We start from the raw sequence: 23,434 nt of genomic DNA, 5'->3' as shown, positions 1-23,434 counted from the left end.
TGCTCTGGACAGTGTAGTTATGAGTCCCACTGTAATACACGTCTGAAGAGCCAGATCTCACGAGAGATTAGTAGGATTTCATACGAAATATTGATTTTTTTTTTTTTAGATGGAACCACTAAAAGTTTATGGTCAGGCAATTCACAAACCAGAATTTGACAGGAAAATTATTCTATTAAAACATTTGCAAACTTGAAAACACAAGCAAAGCTGGTTGACGAAGTAGATTTTAGAATAAAAAAAGGTAACACTTTAGTATGGGGAACATATATATTAATTAGTTGCTTATTAACATGCAAATTAGTAACATATTGGCTCTAAATTAGTCATTATTAAGTACTTATTGATGCCTTATTCTGCATGGCCTTATTATACAACCAGTAAGCCATTAATAAATGATAAATGATGAATGGGTTGTACTTGTATAGCGCTTTTCTACCTTCAAGGTACTCAAAGCGCTTTGACACTACTTCCACATTTACCCATTCACACACACATTCACACACTGATGGAGGGAGCTGCCATGCAAGGCGCTAACCAGCACCCATCAGGAGCAAGGGTGAAGTGTCTTGCTCAGGACACAACGGACATGACGAGGTTGGTACTAGGTGGGGATTGAACCAGGGACCCTTGGGCCGCGCACGGCCATTCTTCCACTGCGCCACGCCGTCCCTATTAACTAAATCTTCCCTAACCCCAACCCTATGTTAATAAGCAACTAATTAATGGTGATACAGTATATGTTCTTCATACTAAAGTGTTACCGGGGGGAAAAAAAATCCGTATATAAGCCGCACTGGACTATAAACCGCAGATATAAACAGTGTGAAATGACTTATTTACGCAGAAAGATTTTGTAAATGTTTATTTACATACCTTAATTGTGTTCAAAAGACGTCTGTAACACAGCAGTAAAACGATCAAACAAAACAGAAGTTTTCGCCGTGGACCCACTAGCTGCGGAAGCTCACTCTCCAATCAGCTAAACAGACTCAATAACTCCACGGTGACGTTTTGGTGAATTTATGAAACAACACAGAAAGAATGTATGTTAATAATACTAAAACAGACACTCGTAGACGTGTTGGCACATTAGCTAATGCTAACGACGCTAGCTTCATTACATTACGATAGCACGCACAAATATATAACTCCACGGTGACGTTTTGGTGAATTTACTGAGGAATTTGTGAAACTGAAACATGTACAGTATGTAGACATTCCCTCAGCAGCACCTGCAATGAGCTAACTTGTCCAGAAGATGGCACCATAGCACAAACAATAACACAACATTTCAGTAAAACGGCTGATCAAACAAAACAGAAGTCATCGCCGTGGACCCACTAGCTGCGTAAGATAGCTCTCCTAACAGTTAAACAGACTCAATAACTCCACGGTGACGTTTTGGTGAATTTACTGAGGAATTTGTGAAACTGAAACAATACGAAAAAAATGCCATTGTAAGTTAATAATACTAACACAGACACTCGTAAACGTGTTAGCATATTAGCTAATGCTAACGACGCTAGCTTCATTACAGTGAAATAATATTTAAATGTGTCATTAATCATTTATAATTGGAATTTGTTAATATTGTGTCATTCATTAATGCAAAATTCCATTAATCATTTAATCAATTATTGATATTACTATGTCATGATTTTATTATCTCATTATTTAATGATTTCACAATGAATTATTCATTTAATAATTCATTCAATGATTTAATTGATTACACATGTAACTAATTATTTAAAGATGTATTCATTTAGTTGTCCCACTTGGCCCAAGTCAATACTTAAATTAATTGATATTATCCGTCAAACTCACCTGTCTCAGTCAGTGGGCGGGGCTTACACGAATCTAGTCCAATCATTGCAAGTGGAAGTGGCGAGTAACTAATCAGGTGTTAGGAACTGCCCACTGACTTTGAAGACTGAGTTTGAGGGATCAACGAAATTCATGCTGTGCTGACAGGGGCCAAAATGCGGCAAAATGTAATAAATAAATATTTAAATAATGACTTAGATGTGTCATTTAATATTTAAATCATTAAATGAAGCATTACATAATTAAATATTGATGTCAATTATTTAAATCGTGGAATAATGATTTTTGAAATAGTGAAATCAATATTTAAATAAGTAAATGTCATTTTACGTTAAAAACATTAATAACATATTTAAGTAGTTATTTAAAGATTAATTTATCAAATTTTGTCCCATTTGGCCCCCAATTGGAGAGAAGCCACTTGGCAAGTAAACGTTTTTTTCGAGAGAAAAACTAACATTTTATAATCAACACAATATGTTTTTAATCCATTACTTACTATATTGTAGGGAAGGTATCAATATGGCCCCATTTTTGCAATGCAGTCCGCTGAAAACGATGGAAAGCGCCACTCTACATAGCAACTGACGCTGTGGAATTGCCACAAAAACATATTTTAAGATATTCAACACTCTACTGCCATCTGGCGGCCAAAGTAGGTAGTGCACCCCCCCTACCCCTCCAATTCGTCACGTTTCATGTGTCAGGTAGAACGTGACGAATGGGGCCATATGAATGCCCTTCCTACTGTAACTCGGATTCGATCTCGTGGCAAACTAGCTATTTCGGTATAAAACGTCGGCCATGTTGGGAGAGTCTGGGATATAGGTTGCATGGAAAATAGTCCATTCCATATTAGTTTGTATGATTTTCTACTAAATTCTTGTGAGAACGTAATTGGTCTGAGCTCACAGTTGCACTGACTGAGTGAGCAACGACCCGACGTGGAGTTCCACTGTGCACTTTCTGCAGTTGTGTGTCAATCGCATGACCTTTTAGCAAATTTGCCATCTGTTTTCCTGTCCGAGTATTTCTTTTTTCTTTTTTTTTTTTTGCCTGTAAATGTCTCCTCGTTATCAATCACGCCTCACATGATCCGTCACATTTGGCTCGCTGCGAGAACGGAGCAACCTCCTGCAGTGCGCTGACATATTTCTTCACCCGCGCCCGTCTCCGAGCGAGCGCATCGTAGCTCGCTGTCAGACGTCTGAAATTGACCAACCATCAGTAGCACTCCAACGAAATGATTAACCAATCAATACCTCCATGATGACCCGATACCGTGTCATCTCTCCAGGGACAGGGGGTGCATCTCGGAACAATAAGAAGCTTTTTTTATTTTTGCCAACACGAGGAAAGGAATTTAGATTGCATCCTTAATTGTTTTATTCTGCATTCTAAAAGGTAAAAAAAAATCTATATTCACTTTTTTTGGTAATTTTGCCAATCATTCACAATCCTTATGTTGGACAAGAACACATGGTTTTCTTTTTTGATGTATTCTAACTCGTAAATAAAAGTAAGCAAAAGTCAGCTAACAATGGAGCCACTCTAAAAAAAACAACAACACATAACTTCCATGGTTTTGTAATGCATTCATATTAAGATGTAACATTCACATATTTTGGTTATTTTTTAAGCATACGAGTAGACCGGGGTCGGCAACCCAAAACGTTGAAAGAGCCATAGTGGACCAAAAATACCCAAAAAAATCTGTCTGGAGCCGCCAAAAATGAAAAGCCGTCTATAAGTCTTATAAGGTAGGCAACACATGACGTAAGTGTCTATATTAGCTATAATAGCCTACTATCAAAATGACTATGTGTCGCAGGCTGACGCAAATCTTCGTTGACAGAAATGTTGAAATGTATTATTTATTCTACACATTTTTACAACAATAGAAAGCATTAGTAAATCACAGACTACTCAGCAGGTGAGATAGCTCCTGGAAATTACTGTCTTTTAATGGCCAAAAGTATAGATGTGTGTGTCCAAGTTAAAGGAAACTGCAGGCTGTCTTCTTTTATTAGATTTATTACAATCTTTGGCAAGCTAGGTAATGTTTTCTGTGGTCTGGAACAACATGGTACACAAACAACTATCTGAAATGCAGCCAATATTACATACAGATAATATGTCATGAGACATGCAAAACTAAATTAAATACAAAGAGGATAAAAGTAAAGGATATTAAATGAGCGCAAATATACCTACAAATGAGGCCTAGTGATGCAATATGTACATACTGCTAGCCTAAATAGCATGTTAGCATTGATTAGCTTGCAGTCATGCACTGACCAAATATGCTTGATTAGCGCCCCAACAAGTCAATAACATCAACAAAGCTCACCTTTCTGCATTCACGCACAGCTTAAAACGTTTGGTGGACAAAATGAGACAAAGGAGTGGAAGATTTTACATGTAAACAAACTGTTGCGTCACTGCCCACACTATGGTGAGTTCAAGAACCGCCAAAATTAGTAGGACAAAACGATGTTCACCAAATACTCTCATCAGTGAAGTGTAAACACAAATATATTAAACAGTGGGCTTTCTCACAAGGTGTGTGTCATGTTTGTCATCAAACAAAAAACCTACTAAAACAAAAATAAATATTTTCCCCCATCTTTTTCCATTTTCAATTATTTAAAAAAAATGCTCCAGGGAGCCACTAGGGCGGCACTAAAGAGCCGCGGGTTGCTGACCCCCGGACTAGACTCATCACAACGTTCATTATTTCCTTCAATACCAACTCACAGCAGACTTTGCGAGAGACAACAAACATAATAAAATAATCACCTACTTTACAATGTCTGCTCTCACTGGTATGCCGACTATTAGGATGTCTGCATCTTCCCGTTTAGATGAAGAATCAAAAAGGTGCCGCAAGCGAGCGTCTTTTTCGTCATCCTTGGGTCTAGTCCAAGTTCACCAACTTCGCGGTTTATGTCCACAACCTTCTATGTCTTATATTCCATAATTAACTTTCACCAACTCAGAGGCGATGCAGCAGCTCATTGCGTCAATATAGTAGCATAAGCTAGTTAGCTCAATGTGCTGCTAAAAGTACCATATTTTCCGGACTACGGAACGCACCATTACATAAGCCGTAAATCCTACAAACGTTGCTTGGAGTGATGAAGGAAAAAAAATCCATACGAGTAGAAACGCTATGGATGGTTAAAAGACGGAACGGCATTTGCACTAAACGGGAAACGCCGTATGTAGACATTCCCCCGGCAGAACCTGCCATGAGCTAACTTGTCCAGAAGATGGCGCCACATAGCACAAACAATCACAACATTTCAGTGTCTTTGCACATCATTAATGAAAACTATTTGCTTCATGGCCGTCAGCAAAAAAAAACAAACATAAACTGTCCGCACCGTTTTATATGCCGCAGGATTCAAAGCGTGGGGGGAAAAAAGTAGTGTTCTTGTCTCTCATAAGGATTGTGAATGATAAGCAAAATTTCCCCTCAAAAAGTGCAATTCCTCTCAAGGACAAAATGGAACATACTGTATTTTGTAACGTAACCGTGAGGATGGCTACGTCGACCGCACTGATGTATGGTAATGAACATTATCCATCGTCATAGGAATCTACATAGCTGTCTATTTTTGTTTCCTCCCCCTGTCATATGTCACGGATTACCACCAGGACGACATGCCGATTCGAAGGGGCCGCCAGAAAACCACGCGCAAGAGAGAGGAGGAGGTGGACATCGATCTGGACGACCCAGAAATCAACCACTTCCCTTTCCCCTTCCACGAGCTGATGGTGTGGGCCGTGCTGATGAAGCGCCAGAAGATGGCGCTGTTCTTCTGGCAGCACGGCGAAGAGGCCATGGCCAAGGCCCTGGTCGCGTGCAAACTGTGCAAGGCCATGGCCCACGAAGCGTCCGAGAATGACATGGTGGACGACATCTCGCAGGAGCTCAACCACAACTCCAGGTGGGCACGCGTTTTCCTGGCAAAATGACCCGGTTCCGATTTTACCCAGCTCCCGGGGGATAGAAGTGACATACATACAGAAATCTAATGACATGCATCATCGTTATTTAAGGACGTGCATTGGAGACGATGGTAATCATCTGGGGGCGGACATTCTGCTTACAGAAATAACTGTTAATTTAGAGGACATTTTGCGGTAGGATATACAGTCGTGATCAAAAGTTGGAAAGAACATAATGTCATGGTTGTCTTAAGTTTCCAATAATTTCTACAACTCTTGTTTTTTTGTGATAGAGTGATTGGAGCACATACTTGTTGGTCACAAAAAACATTCATGAAGTTTGGTTCTTTAATTAATTTATTATGGTCTACTGAAAATGTGACCAAATCTGCTGGGTCAAAAGTATTACATGGACAAAGATAAAACCTTCTGGAGGAAAGTTCTGTGGTCAGATGAAACAAAAATTGAGCTGTTTGGCCACAATACCCAGCAATATGTTTGGAGGAGAAAAAGTGAGGCCTTTAATCCCAGGAACACCATTCCTACCGTCAAGCATGGTGGTGGTAGTATTATGCTCTGGGCCTGTTTTGCTGCCAATGGAACTGGTGCTTTACAGAGAGGAAATGGAACAATGAAAATTAGAATACAATTTTAGAAAGGCTTTCCCAAAGTCCTGACTTAAACGTGTGGACAATGCTGAAGAAACAAGTCCATGTCAGAAAACCAACACATTTAGCTGAACTGCACCAATTTTTTTAAGAGGAGTGGTCAAAAATTCAACCAGAAGTTTGTGGATGGCTACCAAAAGCGCCTTATTGCAGTGAAACTTGCCAAGGGACATGTAAGCAAATATTAACATTGCTGTATGTATACTTTTGACCCAGCAGATTTGGTCACATTTTCAGTAGACTCATAATAAATTCATAAAAGAACCAAACTTCATGAATGTTTTTTGTGACCAACGAGTATGTGCTCCAATCACTCTCACAAAAAAATAAGAGTTGTAGAATTTATTGGAAAGTCACGACAGCCATGACATTATGTTCTTTACAAGTGTATGTAAAGCTTTGATCGCGACTGTATCCAGCTAGCTAGCTAACTAACAAACTAGCTTTGCTAGTTTGCGAAGAATCGGGTTGAATCGAGAATATATTCTTAAAAAGATGTCATTTAGGCCATATCCGCGCTTACTTGCTGCGTGTTTCGTGGATGATGATGTAACCAGTTTTGAAAAGGTTTTACTTTAATGTATACACTAAATATAATATTGCAAGAATCGTGTTGAATCTAGAATCTGAAAGGAATTTAATTGTGAGTCGTTTCGATGAGCTTCCCTTCTAGCTAGCAACCTCTTTAGTTAGCTAGCTAATAAGATAGTTACAAGCTTATATTACTTCCTTTTAGTCGTTGTGCCAGAAAAAAAAAATGTATTCACATTCAAATTGCGATTCTTTATTTCAATTCCAATTTAAAAAATACAGCGTTTAGGCCACCCCTGTTTACGAGCAGAGGAGCATGTTCGGCAGCGCACAATCACGGAGTACTTACAAGCAGACACAGTGTGTAGACAGAAAAGGGAGAACAGTCGCATTTTGGCTTAAAAAGTACAAATAAAGGTGAAGTTATAACACTGAAACGCCCTCAGGAAGAGGTGCTTTAAGACATTGCTAGCTAGCTTGCGGCTAAAGTCCAGCCCCAGTCGGCAGTATTTTAGCTACTTCTAAATCACTAATCCTCGCCTCCATGGTGACAAATAAAGTACGTTTCTTACAAGTATCATCCCTGCAGGACGAGGAATAGCTAAACATGCTTCACTACACACCGTAGCTCACTGGCGTCAAAATGTAAACAAACGCTATTAGTGGATCTACGGTACACCTAACAACCACTGTAATGATATCAAGTACAGGAGCGTATCTAGTCGGTACTACTATGATTACATCGATATTTTTTGGCATCAGAACATCTTTGGGTTTTTTTAAATGTGTATTATGTTTATAAACTCAGGAAATATGTCCCTGTACACATGAGGACTTTGAATATGACCAATGTATGATCCTGTAACTACTTGGTATCGGATTGATACCCAAATTTGTGGTATCATCCAAAACTAACGTAAAGTATCAAACAACAGAAGAATAAGTGATTATTACATTTTAACAGAAGTGTAGACAGAACATGCTAAAAGAAATAGTAAGCAGATATTAACAGTAAATGAACAAGTAGATTAATAATTCATTTTCTACCACTTGTCCTTAATAATGTTGACCAAATAATAGAATGATTAATGATACAGGCAGCACGGTGTGGAACAGGGGTTAGGGCATGTGCCTCACAATCATACTTGCCAACCCTCCCGGATTTTCCGGGAGACTTCCGAAATTCAGCGCCTCTCCCGAAAACCTCCCGGGACAAATTTTCTCCCGAAAATCTCCCGAAATTCAGGCGAACTCAGGTCCATGAGGACCTGAGTCCGCTAACCCACAATATAAACAGCATACCTGCCCAATCATGTTATAACTGTAGAATGATGGAGGGCGAGTTCTTGGTTTCTTATGTGGGTTTATTGTTAGGCAGTTTCATTAACGTCCTCCCAGCGCGGCAACAACACACAACAACAGCAGTCACGTTTTTGTCTACCGTAAAGCAGTTCGTCTGCCGTGAACAGCAATGTTGTGACACTCTTAAACAGGACAATACTGCCATCTAGTGCATTTGATGAAAGCACTTTTGTGCGTGCCACACATCAATGCATCATCAGAGAGGGTGTTCAGCATGGTTCGAAAAATAGTGACAGAGAATAGAACAAGGATGGGCAATTCAACCCTTAACTCAACAATGAGTAGATGAGTGTTATGTGTGTGTATATGTGTAAATAAATGAACACTGAAATTCAAGTAATTATTATATATATATATATATATATATATATATATATATATATATATATATATATATATATATATATATATATATATATATATATATATATATAATAAAATAAATAAATAAATATATATATATATATATATATACATAAATATATAATAACATAAATATATATATATATATATATATATATATATATATATATATATGAAATACTTGACTTGGTGAATTCTAGCTGTAAATATACTCCTCCCCTTTTAGCCACGCCCCCAATCACGCCCCCAACCATGCCCCCGTCCCACCCCGACCACGCCCACCCCCTACCCCCTCCCCCCACCTCCCGAAATCGGAGGTCTTAAGGTTGGCAAGTATGTCTCACGATATGAAGGTCCTGAGTTCAATCCCGGGCTCTGGAACTTTCTGTGTGGAGTTTGCATGTTCTCCCCGTGACTGCGTGGGTTCCCTCCGGGCACTCCGGCTTCCACCCACTTCCAAAGACATGCACCTGGGGATAGGTTGATTGGCAACACTAAATTGGCCCTATTGTGTGAATGTGACTGTGAATGTTGTCTGTCTATCTGTGTTGGCCCTGCGATGAGTTGGCGACTTGTCCAGGGTGTACACTGCCTTCCGCCCGAATGCAGCTGAGATAGGCTCCAACACCTCCCGTGACCCCGAAAGGGACAAGCGGCAGAAAATGGATGGATGGATGGATAAATGATACAATATGTTACTGCATATGTCAGCAGCTAAATTAGGAGCCTTTGTTTGTTTACTTACTAATAAAAGACAAGTTGTCTTGTGTGTTCACTATTTTATTTAAGGAAAAACTTGCAATAAGAAACATATGTTTAATATACCCTAAGATTTTTTGTTAAAATAAAGCCAATAATGCAATTTTTTGTGAAAAGTATTGAAAAGTGTTGAAATATTTTTTTGGTATCGGGACAACACAAATTACTACATAAATTCTAAGGAAGTTGTATTGGGTACACTTAAACAGCATTACAATCTTTATTAGTGTGGTTTTAGTTTGTCAAAAAAAGTGTGTGGTGTAGAAATCGCCACCGTTTATTTAAGATCGTTTGTAACTAAGGTAGCACCACAATACAGCGAACACCGATGTCGTACAATAGAATACGTGTGCGTGTATCCACTCCAGCCATTTCAAATTGGAAGTGTCCATGTGCAAATCTAATTTAGACTTTCCAGCAGATGGCCAGGGATGCCTGGACCAGGTTCATGTAATCCTTACATGTTGAGCACAAGGCGCACTGCTCCCTCTGTTCATGTCTTTCTGTTTATGTCCTGCATACTGTCTCCCAGAGAGTTTGGCCAGCTGGCAGTGGAACTTCTGGACCAGTCCTATAAACAGGACGAGCAGATGGCCATGAAGCTCCTGACTTATGAGCTGAAGAACTGGAGCAACGCCACCTGCCTGCAGCTGGCGGTAGCGGCCAAACATCGAGATTTCATCGCGCACACCTGCAGCCAGATGCTGCTGACCGACATGTGGATGGGACGACTGCGGATGCGCAAGAACTCAGGACTGAAGGTACAGCAAGTGGGGAGTTTGAATTGATTTGAATATTAGAGTAATGTTTTGTTTTTCAAGTCAAAGCTGTTTGGTAATATTTGTCCAGTGGAACGGTAATTTACGAACTTAATTGGTTCTTGAACAGGGTTTGTAAATGGAACATTTTGTATGTTGAAGCACTTTTTTCAAGTCAAAGCTGTTTGGTAATATTTGTCCAGTGGAACGGTAATTTACGAACTTAATTGGTTCTTGAACAGGGTTTGTAAATGGAACATTTTGTATGTTGAAGCAATTTTTTCTATATGGAACAATGTACAGCCGTGGTCAAAAGTTTACATACACTTGTAAAGAATATAATGTCATGGCTGTCTTGAGTTTCCAATCATTTCTACAAATCTTATTTTTTTGTGATAGAGTGATTGGAGCACATACTTGTTGGTCACAAAAAACATTCAAGAAGTTTGGTTCTTTTATTAATTTATTATGGGTCTACTGAAAATGTGACCAAATCTGCTGGGTCAAGAGTATACATACAGCAATGTTAATATTTGGTTACATGTCCCTTGGCAAGTTTCACTGCAATAAGGCACTTTTGGTAGCCATCCACAAGCTTCTGTTTTAATTTTTGATCACTCCTCATGAAAGCAACAACCAGCTTTACACTAAAATGAACTTGATATCAAATGGAAGCAACATCACACAGTAAACGCAAGAACACACACTGATACACACACTACTAGTATGGGGGAATAATGAACAAGAAATCATAGATTAAAGTTAAAGTTAAAGTACCAATGATTGTAACACACACACTAGGTGTGGTGAAATGTGTCCTCTTTTTTGCATTTGACCCATCCCCTTGTTCACCCCCTGGGAGGTGAGGCGAGCAGTGGGCAGGAGCGGTGCCGCGCTCGGGAATCATTTTTGGTGATTTAACCCCCAATTCCAACCCTTGATGCTGAGTGCCAAGCAGGGAGGTAATGGGTCCCATTTTTATAGTCTTTGGTGTGACTCGGCCGGGGTTTGAACTCACAACCTACCGATCTCAGGGCGGACACTCTAACCACTAAAGTGACAAGCTTGGGATCCTACAATACCTCGTTTGTGGACAAGAAGATAAGAAAGCCATCTGAGCACATGTAGCTTTTTGTTGTATACACAAGAGGTAACATAATCCAGGAAAATGATTCAACAGAGCTACCGTCCCACAAGAGCTAACAAACACAGCTGAGCTAATGCTGCTCTGTCTGGCTCTCTCTTCCCGCCTTTTAGTGGCCAACACCCACACTCTGCTTTCATGAAATGTTTTTCAACTACATATGCCAGATATTTTAGTTTTTTTTCAAAGAAACACAACAATTACTTTTACAAATAATTAATTACATTTATCAAAGAGTAATTCTGTTACTAATTCAATTACTTTTTTGGAAAAGTAACAACTAACTATAATTTAAGCATTCACACACCATTTTGAAACCAGGATGAGGTCATACAAGAAAGGTGAAATAATTCTAGATAGCATAGTAGAAAGTTACGTATACGTTTCGCTTTTAGCATCTCATTGCACATAACTGTGGTGCATTCAAGGACCCTTGATTTAAGTTAGAAACTAGTTGAAGACAGGGGGAGGCTTAACCCCCGACAAATGGTCATCCAATGTGTATCAACTAATTTCTACTTAACAATATGAAGTACTGAGAAACTTTTTGTTTTAAATAATTTATCAGTGGATTATGATTCAAAGAGTGGGGTGGGCCTCCTAGGGTGCTCATTGTAGCTAATAAACCTGACTTCCTCATTTGAATAATAAAACAAAATGAGCTCAAATTAATGTATTTATTTTTATTTTGTAGGTTAAAGTGTTTTACATATATTGAGTTAATGTTGCTGATCATATTGAATTTATACTATAAAATATTTTTAAGTCGGTCAGAAAATGGTTATAGTTTAAATAAGGATTGGCAAAGCTAAGAAAGAGCCTAGCGTGGAAGCTAGCATACAAACAGGAATCAAGGCTATAGCCGTCGTTAACCGTTGGGTGATGAAAACAAGGCAGCCAGACTGATTGTGGAAAGAAACAGGAATAAATAGCGCTCTGATTAGTGCCCAGGAGCAGGTGAGAATCCCGACCACTAATCAGAGGCAGGTGGAACTAATCTGCAGTCATGGCAACTGAAACACAAACCCAGGGGTGCAGAAAACAGAAGTGAGGTAGTCAAAACTAAAAGAACAATACATGATCCGGGCAACGTATGTACAGGTATACTGTAGATTTTTACTCTTTTTAAGAGGGGCATTTTTTGCCATTGTCATTGAACTTTCACAATCTTTTTTTTTTTTTATCTTAAAAAATGTTTTCTCATTTATTTTCTTATAATGACGGTAACAATAATGGACAATTGAATTCCCATGAGGGTGAAAGTTCAGTCATCACTTCAGGGATTAATGAGACCGATCACCCAGAAGCCAGAAACATCCGCCATCACTTTTGTCGGTTGAAGTCTACCAATCATCGTCTGAAGCCAACGGGAACAGAGGAGCTGACCTTAATTACTAGAAAAACCTTGAAAATGTGTCCCACATATTCTACCTTTTAGGCTCGAGCCTTTAGGACACATTTTTCAGCGTACAGCAGCGTCAGATGTGTCAGTGCCTGCTCAATAATCAGCTCTCTTACAGTGCCTATATTGCCCACGGATAAAATACACTTGGGAGGGTGAGGTATTTTCTCAGTAAAATGTAATTTCCCGACTTCATGTGCCGGGGAGGTTAGGGTAGATTAGAGAGGTTGCACTCATTTATAACTGCCAGTTGGCATGTGGGGCTGCCGTCAGTGGGCGGGTGGCCACTCAGCAGGGGGCGGGGGGGGGGGGGGCGGGTCACACGAAATGGAGAGTGAGACAAGTTAGCCTCTCCCCACAGAGCGCTTTAAGTCTTCCTTGACCTTTTGGAGACAGCGGAGCGTGTTTGGGTCGAGGCTAGATACCGCTGAGCCTCGCGAGACGGAATGCCAGCGAGCGTTGCCACAATTTGAACAAACAAGATCTTATGCCCTCGGGATGACATACAGCAAATAACACTGTCCAAATAATGTCACAACAATATGCGTGACACATAAGGACTGTTCGCATCTATTCCCAACATTGTAGCCCATCATGGTATCGTCACTGCAGGCTGTGAGTGGACTATGAATCACTGAGATGAGAACGTTGATTTTAATGGACAGACTCTTTGGATGCTTTTGATTGATGTGGAGGGCAACGCACTGGAGTTTGTATTGTCTCCCGGGCACAGAACATTAAAGGAGACAGATTACGGAACAATAACTTGTTAAATCAGTGTTTTTCAACCATTATCTAATTCCATCTACAAACCCCGTTTCCATATGAGTTGGGAAATTGTATTAGATGTAAATATAAACGGAATACAATGATTTGCAAATCCTTTTCAACCCATATTCAATTGAATGCACTACAAAGACAAGATATTTGATGTTCAAACTCATACATTTATTTATTTTTTGCAAATAATAATTAACTTAGAATTTCATGGCTGCAACACATGCCAAAGTAGTTAGGAAAGGGCATGTTCACCACTGTGTTACATCACCTTTTCTTTTAACAACACTCAATAAACGATTGGGAACTGAGGAAACTAATTGTTGAAGCTTTGAAAGTGGAATTCTTTCCCATTCTTGTTTTATGTAGAGCTTCAGTCATTCAACAGTCCGGGGTCTCCGCTGTCGTATTTCATGCTTCATAATGCGCCACACATTTTCGATGGTAGACAGGTCTGGACTGCAGGCGGGCCAGGAAAGTACCCACACTCTTTTTTTACGAAGCCACGCTGTTGTAACACGTGCAGAATGTGGCTTGGCATTGTCTTGCTGAAATAATCAGGGGTGTCCATGAAAATGACGGCGCTTAGATGGCAGCATATGTTGTTCCAAAACCTGTATGTACCTTTCAGCATTAATGGTGCCTTCACAGATGTGTAAGTTACCCATGCCTTGGGCACTAATGCACCCCCATACCATCACAGATGCTGGCTTTTGAACTTTGCGTCGATAACAGTCTGGATGGTTCGCTTCCCCTTTGGTCCGGATGACACGATGTTGAATATTTCCAAAAACAATTTGAAATGTGGACTCGTCAGACCACAGAACACTTTTCCACTTTGCATGAGTCCATCTTAGATGATCTCGGACCCAGAGAAGCCGGCGGCGTTTCTGGATGTTGTTGATAAATGGCTTTCACTTTTCATAGTAGAGCTTTAACTTGCACTTACAGATGTAGCGACCAACTGTATTTAGTGACAGTGGTTGTCTGAAGTGTTTCTGAGCCCATGTGGTGATATCCTTTAGAGATTTATGTCGGTTTTTGATACAGTGCCGTCTGAGAGATCGGAGGTCACGGTCATTTGGTTGGTTTCCGGCCATGCCGCTTACGTGGAGTGATTTCTCCAGATTCTCTGAACCTTTTGATGATATTATGGACCGTAGATGTTGAAATCCCTAAATTTCTTGCAATTGCACTTTGAGAAACGTTGTTCTTAAACTGTTTGACTATTTGCTCACGCAGTTGTGGACAAAGGGGTGTATCTCGCCCCATCCTTTCTTGTGAAAGACTGAGCATTTTTTGGGAAGCTGTTTTTATACCCAATCATGGCACCCACCTGTTCCCAATTAGCCTGCACACCTGTGGGATGTTCCAAATAAGTGTTTGATGAGCATTCCTCAACTTTATCAGTATTTATTGCCACCTTTCCCAACTTCTTTGTCACGTGTTGCTGACATAAATTCTAAAGTTAATTATTATTTGCAAAAAAAAAAAAAGTTTATCAGTTTGAACATCAAATATGTTGTCTTTGTAGCATATTCAACTGAATACGGGTTGAAAATGATTTGCAAATCATTGTATTCCGGTTATATTTACATCTAACACAATTTCCCAACTCATATGGAAACGGGGTTTGTATTTGGGTTAAAAATATTTTTTGCAAACGAGTAATTATGTGTTGTTGTTGAGTGTCAGTGCTGTCTATAGCTCGGCAGAGTGATGTAATACTCTTCCATATCAGTAGGTGACAGCCAGTAGCTAATTGCTTTGTAGATGTTGGAAACAGGTTGAGGCAACGTGCAGGTAAAAAGGTGTCTAATGCTTAAACCAAAAATAAACAAAAGGTGAGTGCCCCTAAGAAAAGGCATTGAAGCTTAGGAAAGGCTATGCAGAACTAAACTAAAACTGAACTGGCTACGAAGTAAACAAAAACAGAATGCTGGACGACAGCAAAGACTTGCTGTGGAGCAAAGACGGCGTACACAATGTACATCCGAACATGACATGACAATCAACAATGTGCCCACAAAGAAGGATAAAAACGACTGAAATATTCTTGATTGCTAAAACAAAGTAGATGCGGGAAATGTCGCTCAAAGGAAGACATGAAACTGCTACAGGAAAATACCAAAAAAATAATTAATAGATAATGTAGTAAACACACCCATAAAAAATGTACATCGTGTATCATTCACATCTGCATTTACTCTTCAACCAGTTGTTTCAAGAAACAAGCTCATTTACATTTTCAGATGACCGCGCTGATCTCTAATTTTTGTACGACGCTAGTTGGCGACATGAAGGACATCTTGTATCTACGTCTTCACAGATGCTACATTTCCTACACACGGTGGCGTTCCTTTTAGAAAAGGCATTGTTTAAATCAACTGTGGTAAACGGATGCAAACTCCGCCAGCATAGTTTGTTGTCCATGTAGCATTCATGCTATCGGCGCCATTATTGCGTTCACGTTTCGCTTTAAAAGATGCTGTTTTAAACTTGATGTGTGTCGATGATAAGAAAGTTTGTCGCTGCAATACAAACAAATTACATCAGTTTTATCCAAAGTTCTGTCAGACTTTGTTTTGAAAGGCGCAGAGCACACCCATCACCACCGCTGCTGCTCACTGCTCCCCTCACCTCCCAGGGGGTGAAGGTGATGGGTCAAATGCAGAGGATAATCTCACCACACCTAGTGTGTGTGTGACAATCATTGGTACTTAAACTTTAACTTTAACCACTCTGTCATCACACTGGCGTGTGACATGATCACTACCTGTGCAAAGCGCCACCTTCTGGCGGTCAAAACAAACACTATGATTATTCTTCCTTCATTTATGATAACGCCACATATTTTCTTCATTAATCACATGCGTTAATGCGTTAAAAAGTATTCCAGCAACTAACATTCAGGCTCATTTACATTAGACCACCTTCATATTGAGTTTCTCTGCCTAGGATTTGAGCGAAATAACGTGTGCAATGTCTGTCTTCATGTATAAGCAGAATACAGGTGAAACTCCAAATATTATTTTTTTATCGTGCAAAGGTTTAACGTTTATTCCAGCAATTATATTTAAAATGTGAAAATAATATATGACATAGGCTTTAACATGCAACTCTAGATAGTTCAAGCCTTTGATGATTATGGCTTACACTTTATGAAAACCTCAAATTGAAAATCTTGGAAAATGTTGGGTTTTAAAAAATGTAAACCGTGACCGAGCATTGTCCTCTCGGGAGGGCAGAGGGTGACCGATGATCTTCTCCGCAGTCCTGGTCACCCTCTGCAGGGCCTTCCTGTCTGCAGCAGAGCAGGCAGCAAACCACACATTACACAGTCCATCAGCACTGGCTCTATGGTGGCCCGATAAGTTGGCTCCTCCACAGCACATGAAGGAAGGGGAGTCTCTGTTGTGCCTTTTTGGCCAGTGTTGACCGTCTATGTGAGGTCTTTTGAGGTGTATGTTCCCAGGAACTTGAAGGAAGCTCCTTTTACCACAAGGGGCGCATATTCCCCTCTCTGTCTCCTACAATGACCATCTCTTTGGTATTTGTTCAAGTTAAAGTTAAAGTACCAATGGTTGTCACACACACTAGGTGTGGCGAAATTATTGACCCATCACTCTTGATCACCGCCTGGGAGGTGAGGGGAGCAGTGGGCAGCAGCGGTGGCCACGCCCGGGAATCATTTTTGGTGATTTAACCCCCAATTCCAACCCTTGATGCTGAGTGCCAAACCATTGTTATAGTCTTTGGTATGACTCGGCCAGGGTTTGAACTCACAACCTACCGATCTCAGGGCGTACACTCTAACCACTAGGCCACTGAGTAGGTGGTGGTGTATCTTCTGTTTCAGAGGGTGTGGCATCTCCATGGTATACCACAACTTGCTGCTGGCACCAAGTGACCATTAAGAAAAACGATGGATCAGCGTTATTTTGTTCAGACGCTTACAAAAATCCCTTTAAGCTAAGTACGCGTCTAAGCGAGTGGGTATGTGCATTCCAAAAAAAAAAAAAAACCCCGTTAATATTCACTATAAAAGCAATTCTCAACAACGCTTACGGCAAAGCCCCATTACACTTCAATCTATCATCTTCTCTTTTGTCCATTAGGTTGACCATTAAGTGTGCATTAAAGTCTTTTAAGCATACTGTATTTTCATGGCAAACTGTTTATGACAGTTTAAATCATGTGACTATCACATTCACTGATCAGTAGTGTTGTAACAATACCAATATTTTGGTACCGGTATTGGTACTAAAATTATTTTGATACTTTTCGGTACTTTCAAGTGTCAACTTTCAAGTTTTATTTGTCACATGCAGAGTACACCACAGTGAAATCCTTTTTCCCATCCTCTTCAGATATTGCGTACAGTGGGATCCAAACACTAGTTACAGAATGTAATACACTAAATACAAATACTTTTCGGTAGTTTTCTAAATAATGGGGACCACAAAAAAATGCATTATTGGCCTTATTTTAACAAAAAATCTTAGGGTACCTTAAACATATGTTTCTTTTTGCAGTTAAGTCCTTAAATAAAATAGTGAACCTACTAGACAACTTGTCTTTTAGTAGTAAGTAAACAAACAAAGGCTCCTAATTTAGCTGCTGACATATGCAGTAACATATTGTGTCATTTTCCATTCTATTATTTTGTCAACATTATTAAGGACACGTGGTAGAAAATTAATTATTTTTCTAATTGTTCATTTACTGTTAATATTTGCTTACTTTCTCTTTTAACATGTTCTATCTACACTTCTGTTAAAATGTAATAATCACTTATTCTTCTGTTGTTTGATACTTTACATTAGTTTTGGAGGATACCACAAATTTGGGTATCAATCCGATACCAAGTACGTAGTTACAGGATCATACATTGATCATTTTCAAAGTCCTCATGTATCCAGGGACATATTTCCTGAGTTTATAAACATAACATACATTTAAAAAAAATTAAAGAAGATGTTGTGATGCCAAAAAATATCGACGTAACCATAGTAGTATCGACTCGATACGTGCCTGTACTTAATATCATTACAGTGGATGTTAGGTGTAGATCTACCAGTGGCGTTTGTTTACATTTTGACACCGGTGAGCTACGGCGTGTAGTGAAGCATGTTTAGCTATTCCTCGTCCTGCAGGGATGATACTTGTAAGGAATGTACTTTATTTGTCGCCATGGAGGCAAGGATTAGTGATTTAGAAGTAGCTACAACACTGCAAAATGTGGATGGACGTTAGCCGCTAGCTAGCTAGCTAGCCATGTCTTAAAGCACCTCTTTCTGAGGGCGTTTCAGTGTTATAACTTCACCTTCATCGTTAGTTTTTAAGCCAAAATGCGTCCGTTCTCCCTTTTCCGTCGACACACTGTGTCTGCTTGTAAGTACTCCGTGATTGTGCGCTGCCGAACATGCTCCTCTGCTCGTAAACCAGCAATGTCAAGACGTGACTTCGACGCGGGCGCAGGGTGGGTGCGGGACCGGTACGTTTCAGAGACGGTATAGTACCAAAAATGATTCATTAGTATCGCGGTACTTTACTAATACCGGTATACCGTACAACCCTACTGATCAGTGTCAATAATTTCGTTCATCAGTTCTTGTCATGTCTGTTGATCATGTTTTTGTTTTAGTCATGTTCGGTTTTGTTTTTGGACTCTTTGTGCACTCTTGTTTGTTTTGTCACCAGAGCAACCCATTAGTTTTCACCTGTCATGTCACGTACCTGTCTCACGCTTTGCACTCGCACACCTGTCACCAATCATGTCACTGCTATTTAAGACTGTCTTTTTCTGCTGATCGGCCTGGTGACATTATCCATCCATACTACCTCTGCTACCCATGAGATTCCTGTTTATTATAGTTCATGTTTCATGCCATGCCACAGTAAGTGTTTTTGTTTCGTGTTCATAGTTAATTGCCTTTGTGCTAGTCTTTTGTTTTCATTAGTCAAGTTTGTTCTCCGCCATTGTGCGCGCCTTTTGTTTGCTCCTTTTTTTGTAGTTTGTTAGTATTTAAAAAAATATGTACTTACATTCACGCCTTGCCCGCGCCAACTTTCCTTTGCATTCCGGGAAAACACAACACCCAAAGGACCTCGTTTTGACAGTTCTCATGAAAGACAACACCTTTATTATATCTGACAAGGGTTGTCAGAAATATCGACACTTGTTATTAGAGATGTCGGACTGCCGATATTATCGGAAATTATCGGTATCGGTTTCAAAATTATCGGTATTGGTTTCAAAAAGTAAAATTTATGAATTTTTAAAACGCCGCTGTGTACACAGACGTAGGGAGAAGTACAGACCGCCAATAATCCTTAAAGTCACTTCCTTTGCGTGCCGGCACAGTCACATAATATATATGGCTTTTCACACACAACAGCCATACAGGTCACACTGAGGGTGGTCGTATAAACAACTTTAACACTGTTACAAATATGCGCCACACTGTGAACCCACACCAAACAAGAATGACAAACACATTTTGGGAGAACATCCGCATCGTAACACAACATAAACACAACAGAACACATCCCCAGAACCCCTTGCAGCACTAACTCTTCCGGGACGCTACAATATACACCCCCGCTACCCCCCCTCCCCCCTCCAATCCCGCCCACCTCAACTTCCTCATGCTTTCTCAGGGAGAGCATGTCCCAAATTCCAAGCTGCTGTTTTGAGGCATGTTAAAAAAAATAATGCACTTTGTGACTTCAATGATAAATATGGCAGTGCCATGTTGGCATTTTTTTCCATAACTTGAGTGGATTTATTTTGGAAAACCTTGTTACATTGTTTAATGCATCCAGCGGGGCATCACAACAAAATTAGGCATAATAATGTGTTAATTCCACGTCTATATATATCGGTATCAGTTGATATCGGAATCTGTAATTAAGATTTGGACAATATCGGAATATCGGATATCGGCAAAAAAGCCATTATCGGACATCTCTATCGGACATCTCTACTTGGTATTATCTTCAGTCCTGAATACTGCGTCGATTCTCGTATATCAGTACGGAGTCAGTGCTGAAGAAGAATACCTGCTGTCTTAAAAATAATCAAGCCAGTGTTTTCCACATATTTACTTATCCGTAGAAGCCCATCACAAAAGCGTATTTGGCGCTTCAGGTTCACCCTTGCTCATAAACAAACAATAATAGGAGTGTTTCAGTGTAGCATGTCTGTAGGTGTGGCGTACCTCCGCTTCAGAACACATATTAGAGGAGGTACATAGTAAAAGTGAAAGAGAGGTGTATCTTGTGTCATGCATTTGTTCAGTATTCAAATACGAGTGGTCACGAAAGTATTCACCGCGCGAATGAGAGCAGATGTCCGCCACCACAAGCCCCCAATCGTTATCACTTCCAAAAGTCCTAGTTTACCTATTTCGCCAGGAAGGCAAAGTGTTTGAATTTTGCTGATCGCAGCGCTTTTTTTTTATGGGCAGTGGCACATTTTAGCCATAAAATACAGCAAAAATAGAAAAATAGAGCAAAAAAGACATAACATAGTAGGACTAGGCTGAAATGTTGACACTGAATTAACAATGAATGAAAACACAAAGGCCTGTCTTTAAATATGATACAGACTTTTTTATTAAATGACATGACGTCACACTACCATCATACTGCAAGAAAATTAAAGAGCAATATCTTTGAAGGCTCCACATCAAGGCTGTTCTTTTTAAAATGTAAAATAGTTGAATATTGTTGATATTTATGAGCATATTTATAAGCACAGTATTGTTTGTTTTGATGTACTGGGATGTTATAGAACACTGCTGTTCTTTTTTGAATGTATATATACCCTATTTTCCGGACTGTAGAGCGCACCGGTATATAAGCCGCACCCACTAAATTTTAAAAGAGAAAAATATTTTTCCATATATTAGCCGGATCTGACTATAAGCAGCAAATGTACATGTTGTAAAATGAGTTATTTACTCAGAAAGATTCTGTAAATGTTTACTTACATCCCTTAATTGTTTCCAAACGTTGTCTGTAACACGGCAGTAAAACAGCTGATCAAACAAAACAGAAGTCATTGTCATGAATCCACTAGCTGCGGAAGCTAGTTCTCAAATCAGCTAAACAGACTCAATAACTCCACGGTGACGTTTTGGTGAATTTACTTAGGAATTTGTGAAACTGAAACAATACAAAAAGAATGCTGTGTAAGTCAATAATACTAACACAGACACTCGTAAACGTGTTAGCATATTAGCTCATTCTAACGACGCTAACTTCATTACATCACAATAGCACGTACTAATATGCATGAAAACACTCCTCCAGACATCACACATGGGACGGTTTAGTAAGAATGAATTGTTTTAGTTGTGCTGCAAAACTTACAAACCTTGCTTGGAGTGATGAATGAAGAATCCACACGAGTAAAAATGCTATGGACGACTAGAAGCTGGAACGGCACTTCTACTTCTGGTTGAAATCTCAGTCTAAACAGAAGGGCACTGCAGCACCTGCCGTGGGCGAACTCGTCCAAAAGATGGCGCCATACCACAAACAATATCACACCTTATCATTGTCTTTGCTTCGTCTTTTTTTTTTACTATTTGCATTATGGCCGTCACCGAAGAGAAGATCCGTAAATTAGCCACACTGTTTTATAATGTGCAGGGTCAAAAGCGTAGGAAAAAAGTAGCGGCTTACAGTATAGTCTGGAATTTACGGGAGTTACCTCTTGGCAGCTGCTACTGAAATTTACATGGGTCCATCAGTTCTTTTATTTACATCGTGGTACCGGATAAGTATTGAGAGTCTTGGAAGTGCACAGGTGTCGGTATCGACGACCGACCTTGTATTCTCCTTCTTCTAAAAATCCCGAAAACTCGTGGAGACCTGGCATTCCAGGCTATAGCTCCCAGACTCTGGAACAATTTGCACCAGGCCCTTCGTGATCTTGACTGTGTTGAAACTTTTAAGAAACATTTGAAAACTTCTCTTTTTAGTAAAGCTTTTATATGGAAGTAGAATTGTCTCACATCAACTTATATATATAAATATGATATTAATACATATGCATATATTAATGAATATACAAATACAAATACAGATGTGATATACAAATAATTATATAAAATAATTTGTATAAATAAAAGCATATTTGTAAATATATTTTTGAGATTTGAAAATATATTCAAATAAAATGTATAAATATAAATATGTGACATACAAATAAATCAAGGATATGTATAAATAAATGTGTGTTTGTAAATATATTTTTGAGATTTGAATATAAATATGCTTGATTTTATATTTGTATTGAATTTGCATATTTGCATCGCTTTTTTGCTTTTGTGTCGATGAGACATTCCTCCCACAAAACCAGATTCACAAATAAATGTGACCTTCACACTCCCCTGATTAACCAGCAGAGGGCACTGTCGCCAGAGCGGTCTGGGTCACAGAGCATTATATGCATTATATGCATTATATATGCCCGGAGTTCTCTGCACAAAAACAATGTACGTCTTTACAGAGAGAACGCACAACGGGCCTGACTGAGCTAGCTAACGTTAGCATTGTATAGCTAATGCTAATTTATCCAGTTAATCTGAAAGACCGTGCTGGCTGCTTATTTTATTGTATCAATGCCGTTTAATGACCTTGTCCCGATGTGGATACTGATCTCTTATCAGGCTGCAGTGCCCTCTGCTGGTTGTTCAGGGGAGTGTGTAGGTCACATTTATTTGTGCATCTGGTTTGTGGGAGGAATGTCTCATCGGCAAAAAAGTGATCCACATATGCAAATTCAATACAAATACAAAATCAAGCATATTTATATTAAAATCTCAAAAATATATTTACAAATACACATTTATTTATACAAATTCTTGATTTA

At 39.4% G+C, this 23,434-nt stretch overlaps 1 protein-coding gene across 4 annotated transcripts in view; it reads left to right on the top strand.

Annotated features, from left to right (window-relative positions):
- trpm3 (transient receptor potential cation channel, subfamily M, member 3) overlaps positions 1-23,434 on the top strand; it is a 542,866-nt gene that overhangs the window by 460,535 nt on the left and 58,897 nt on the right. For all 4 annotated transcript variants that reach the window (XM_061980556.1, XM_061980560.1, XM_061980559.1 and 1 more), the window contains 2 exons: positions 5,491-5,783; positions 10,000-10,228. In XM_061980556.1, the coding sequence (XP_061836540.1) occupies positions 5,491-5,783; positions 10,000-10,228 (522 nt within the window). The remainder of the gene's footprint in view (positions 1-5,490; positions 5,784-9,999; positions 10,229-23,434) is intronic.

The sequence above is a fragment of the Nerophis lumbriciformis genome, linkage group LG20 (assembly GCF_033978685.3).
Source record: "Nerophis lumbriciformis linkage group LG20, RoL_Nlum_v2.1, whole genome shotgun sequence".
Taxonomy (NCBI): domain Eukaryota; kingdom Metazoa; phylum Chordata; class Actinopteri; order Syngnathiformes; family Syngnathidae; genus Nerophis; species Nerophis lumbriciformis.
This window is presented reverse-complemented; position numbering and strand designations above follow the sequence as displayed.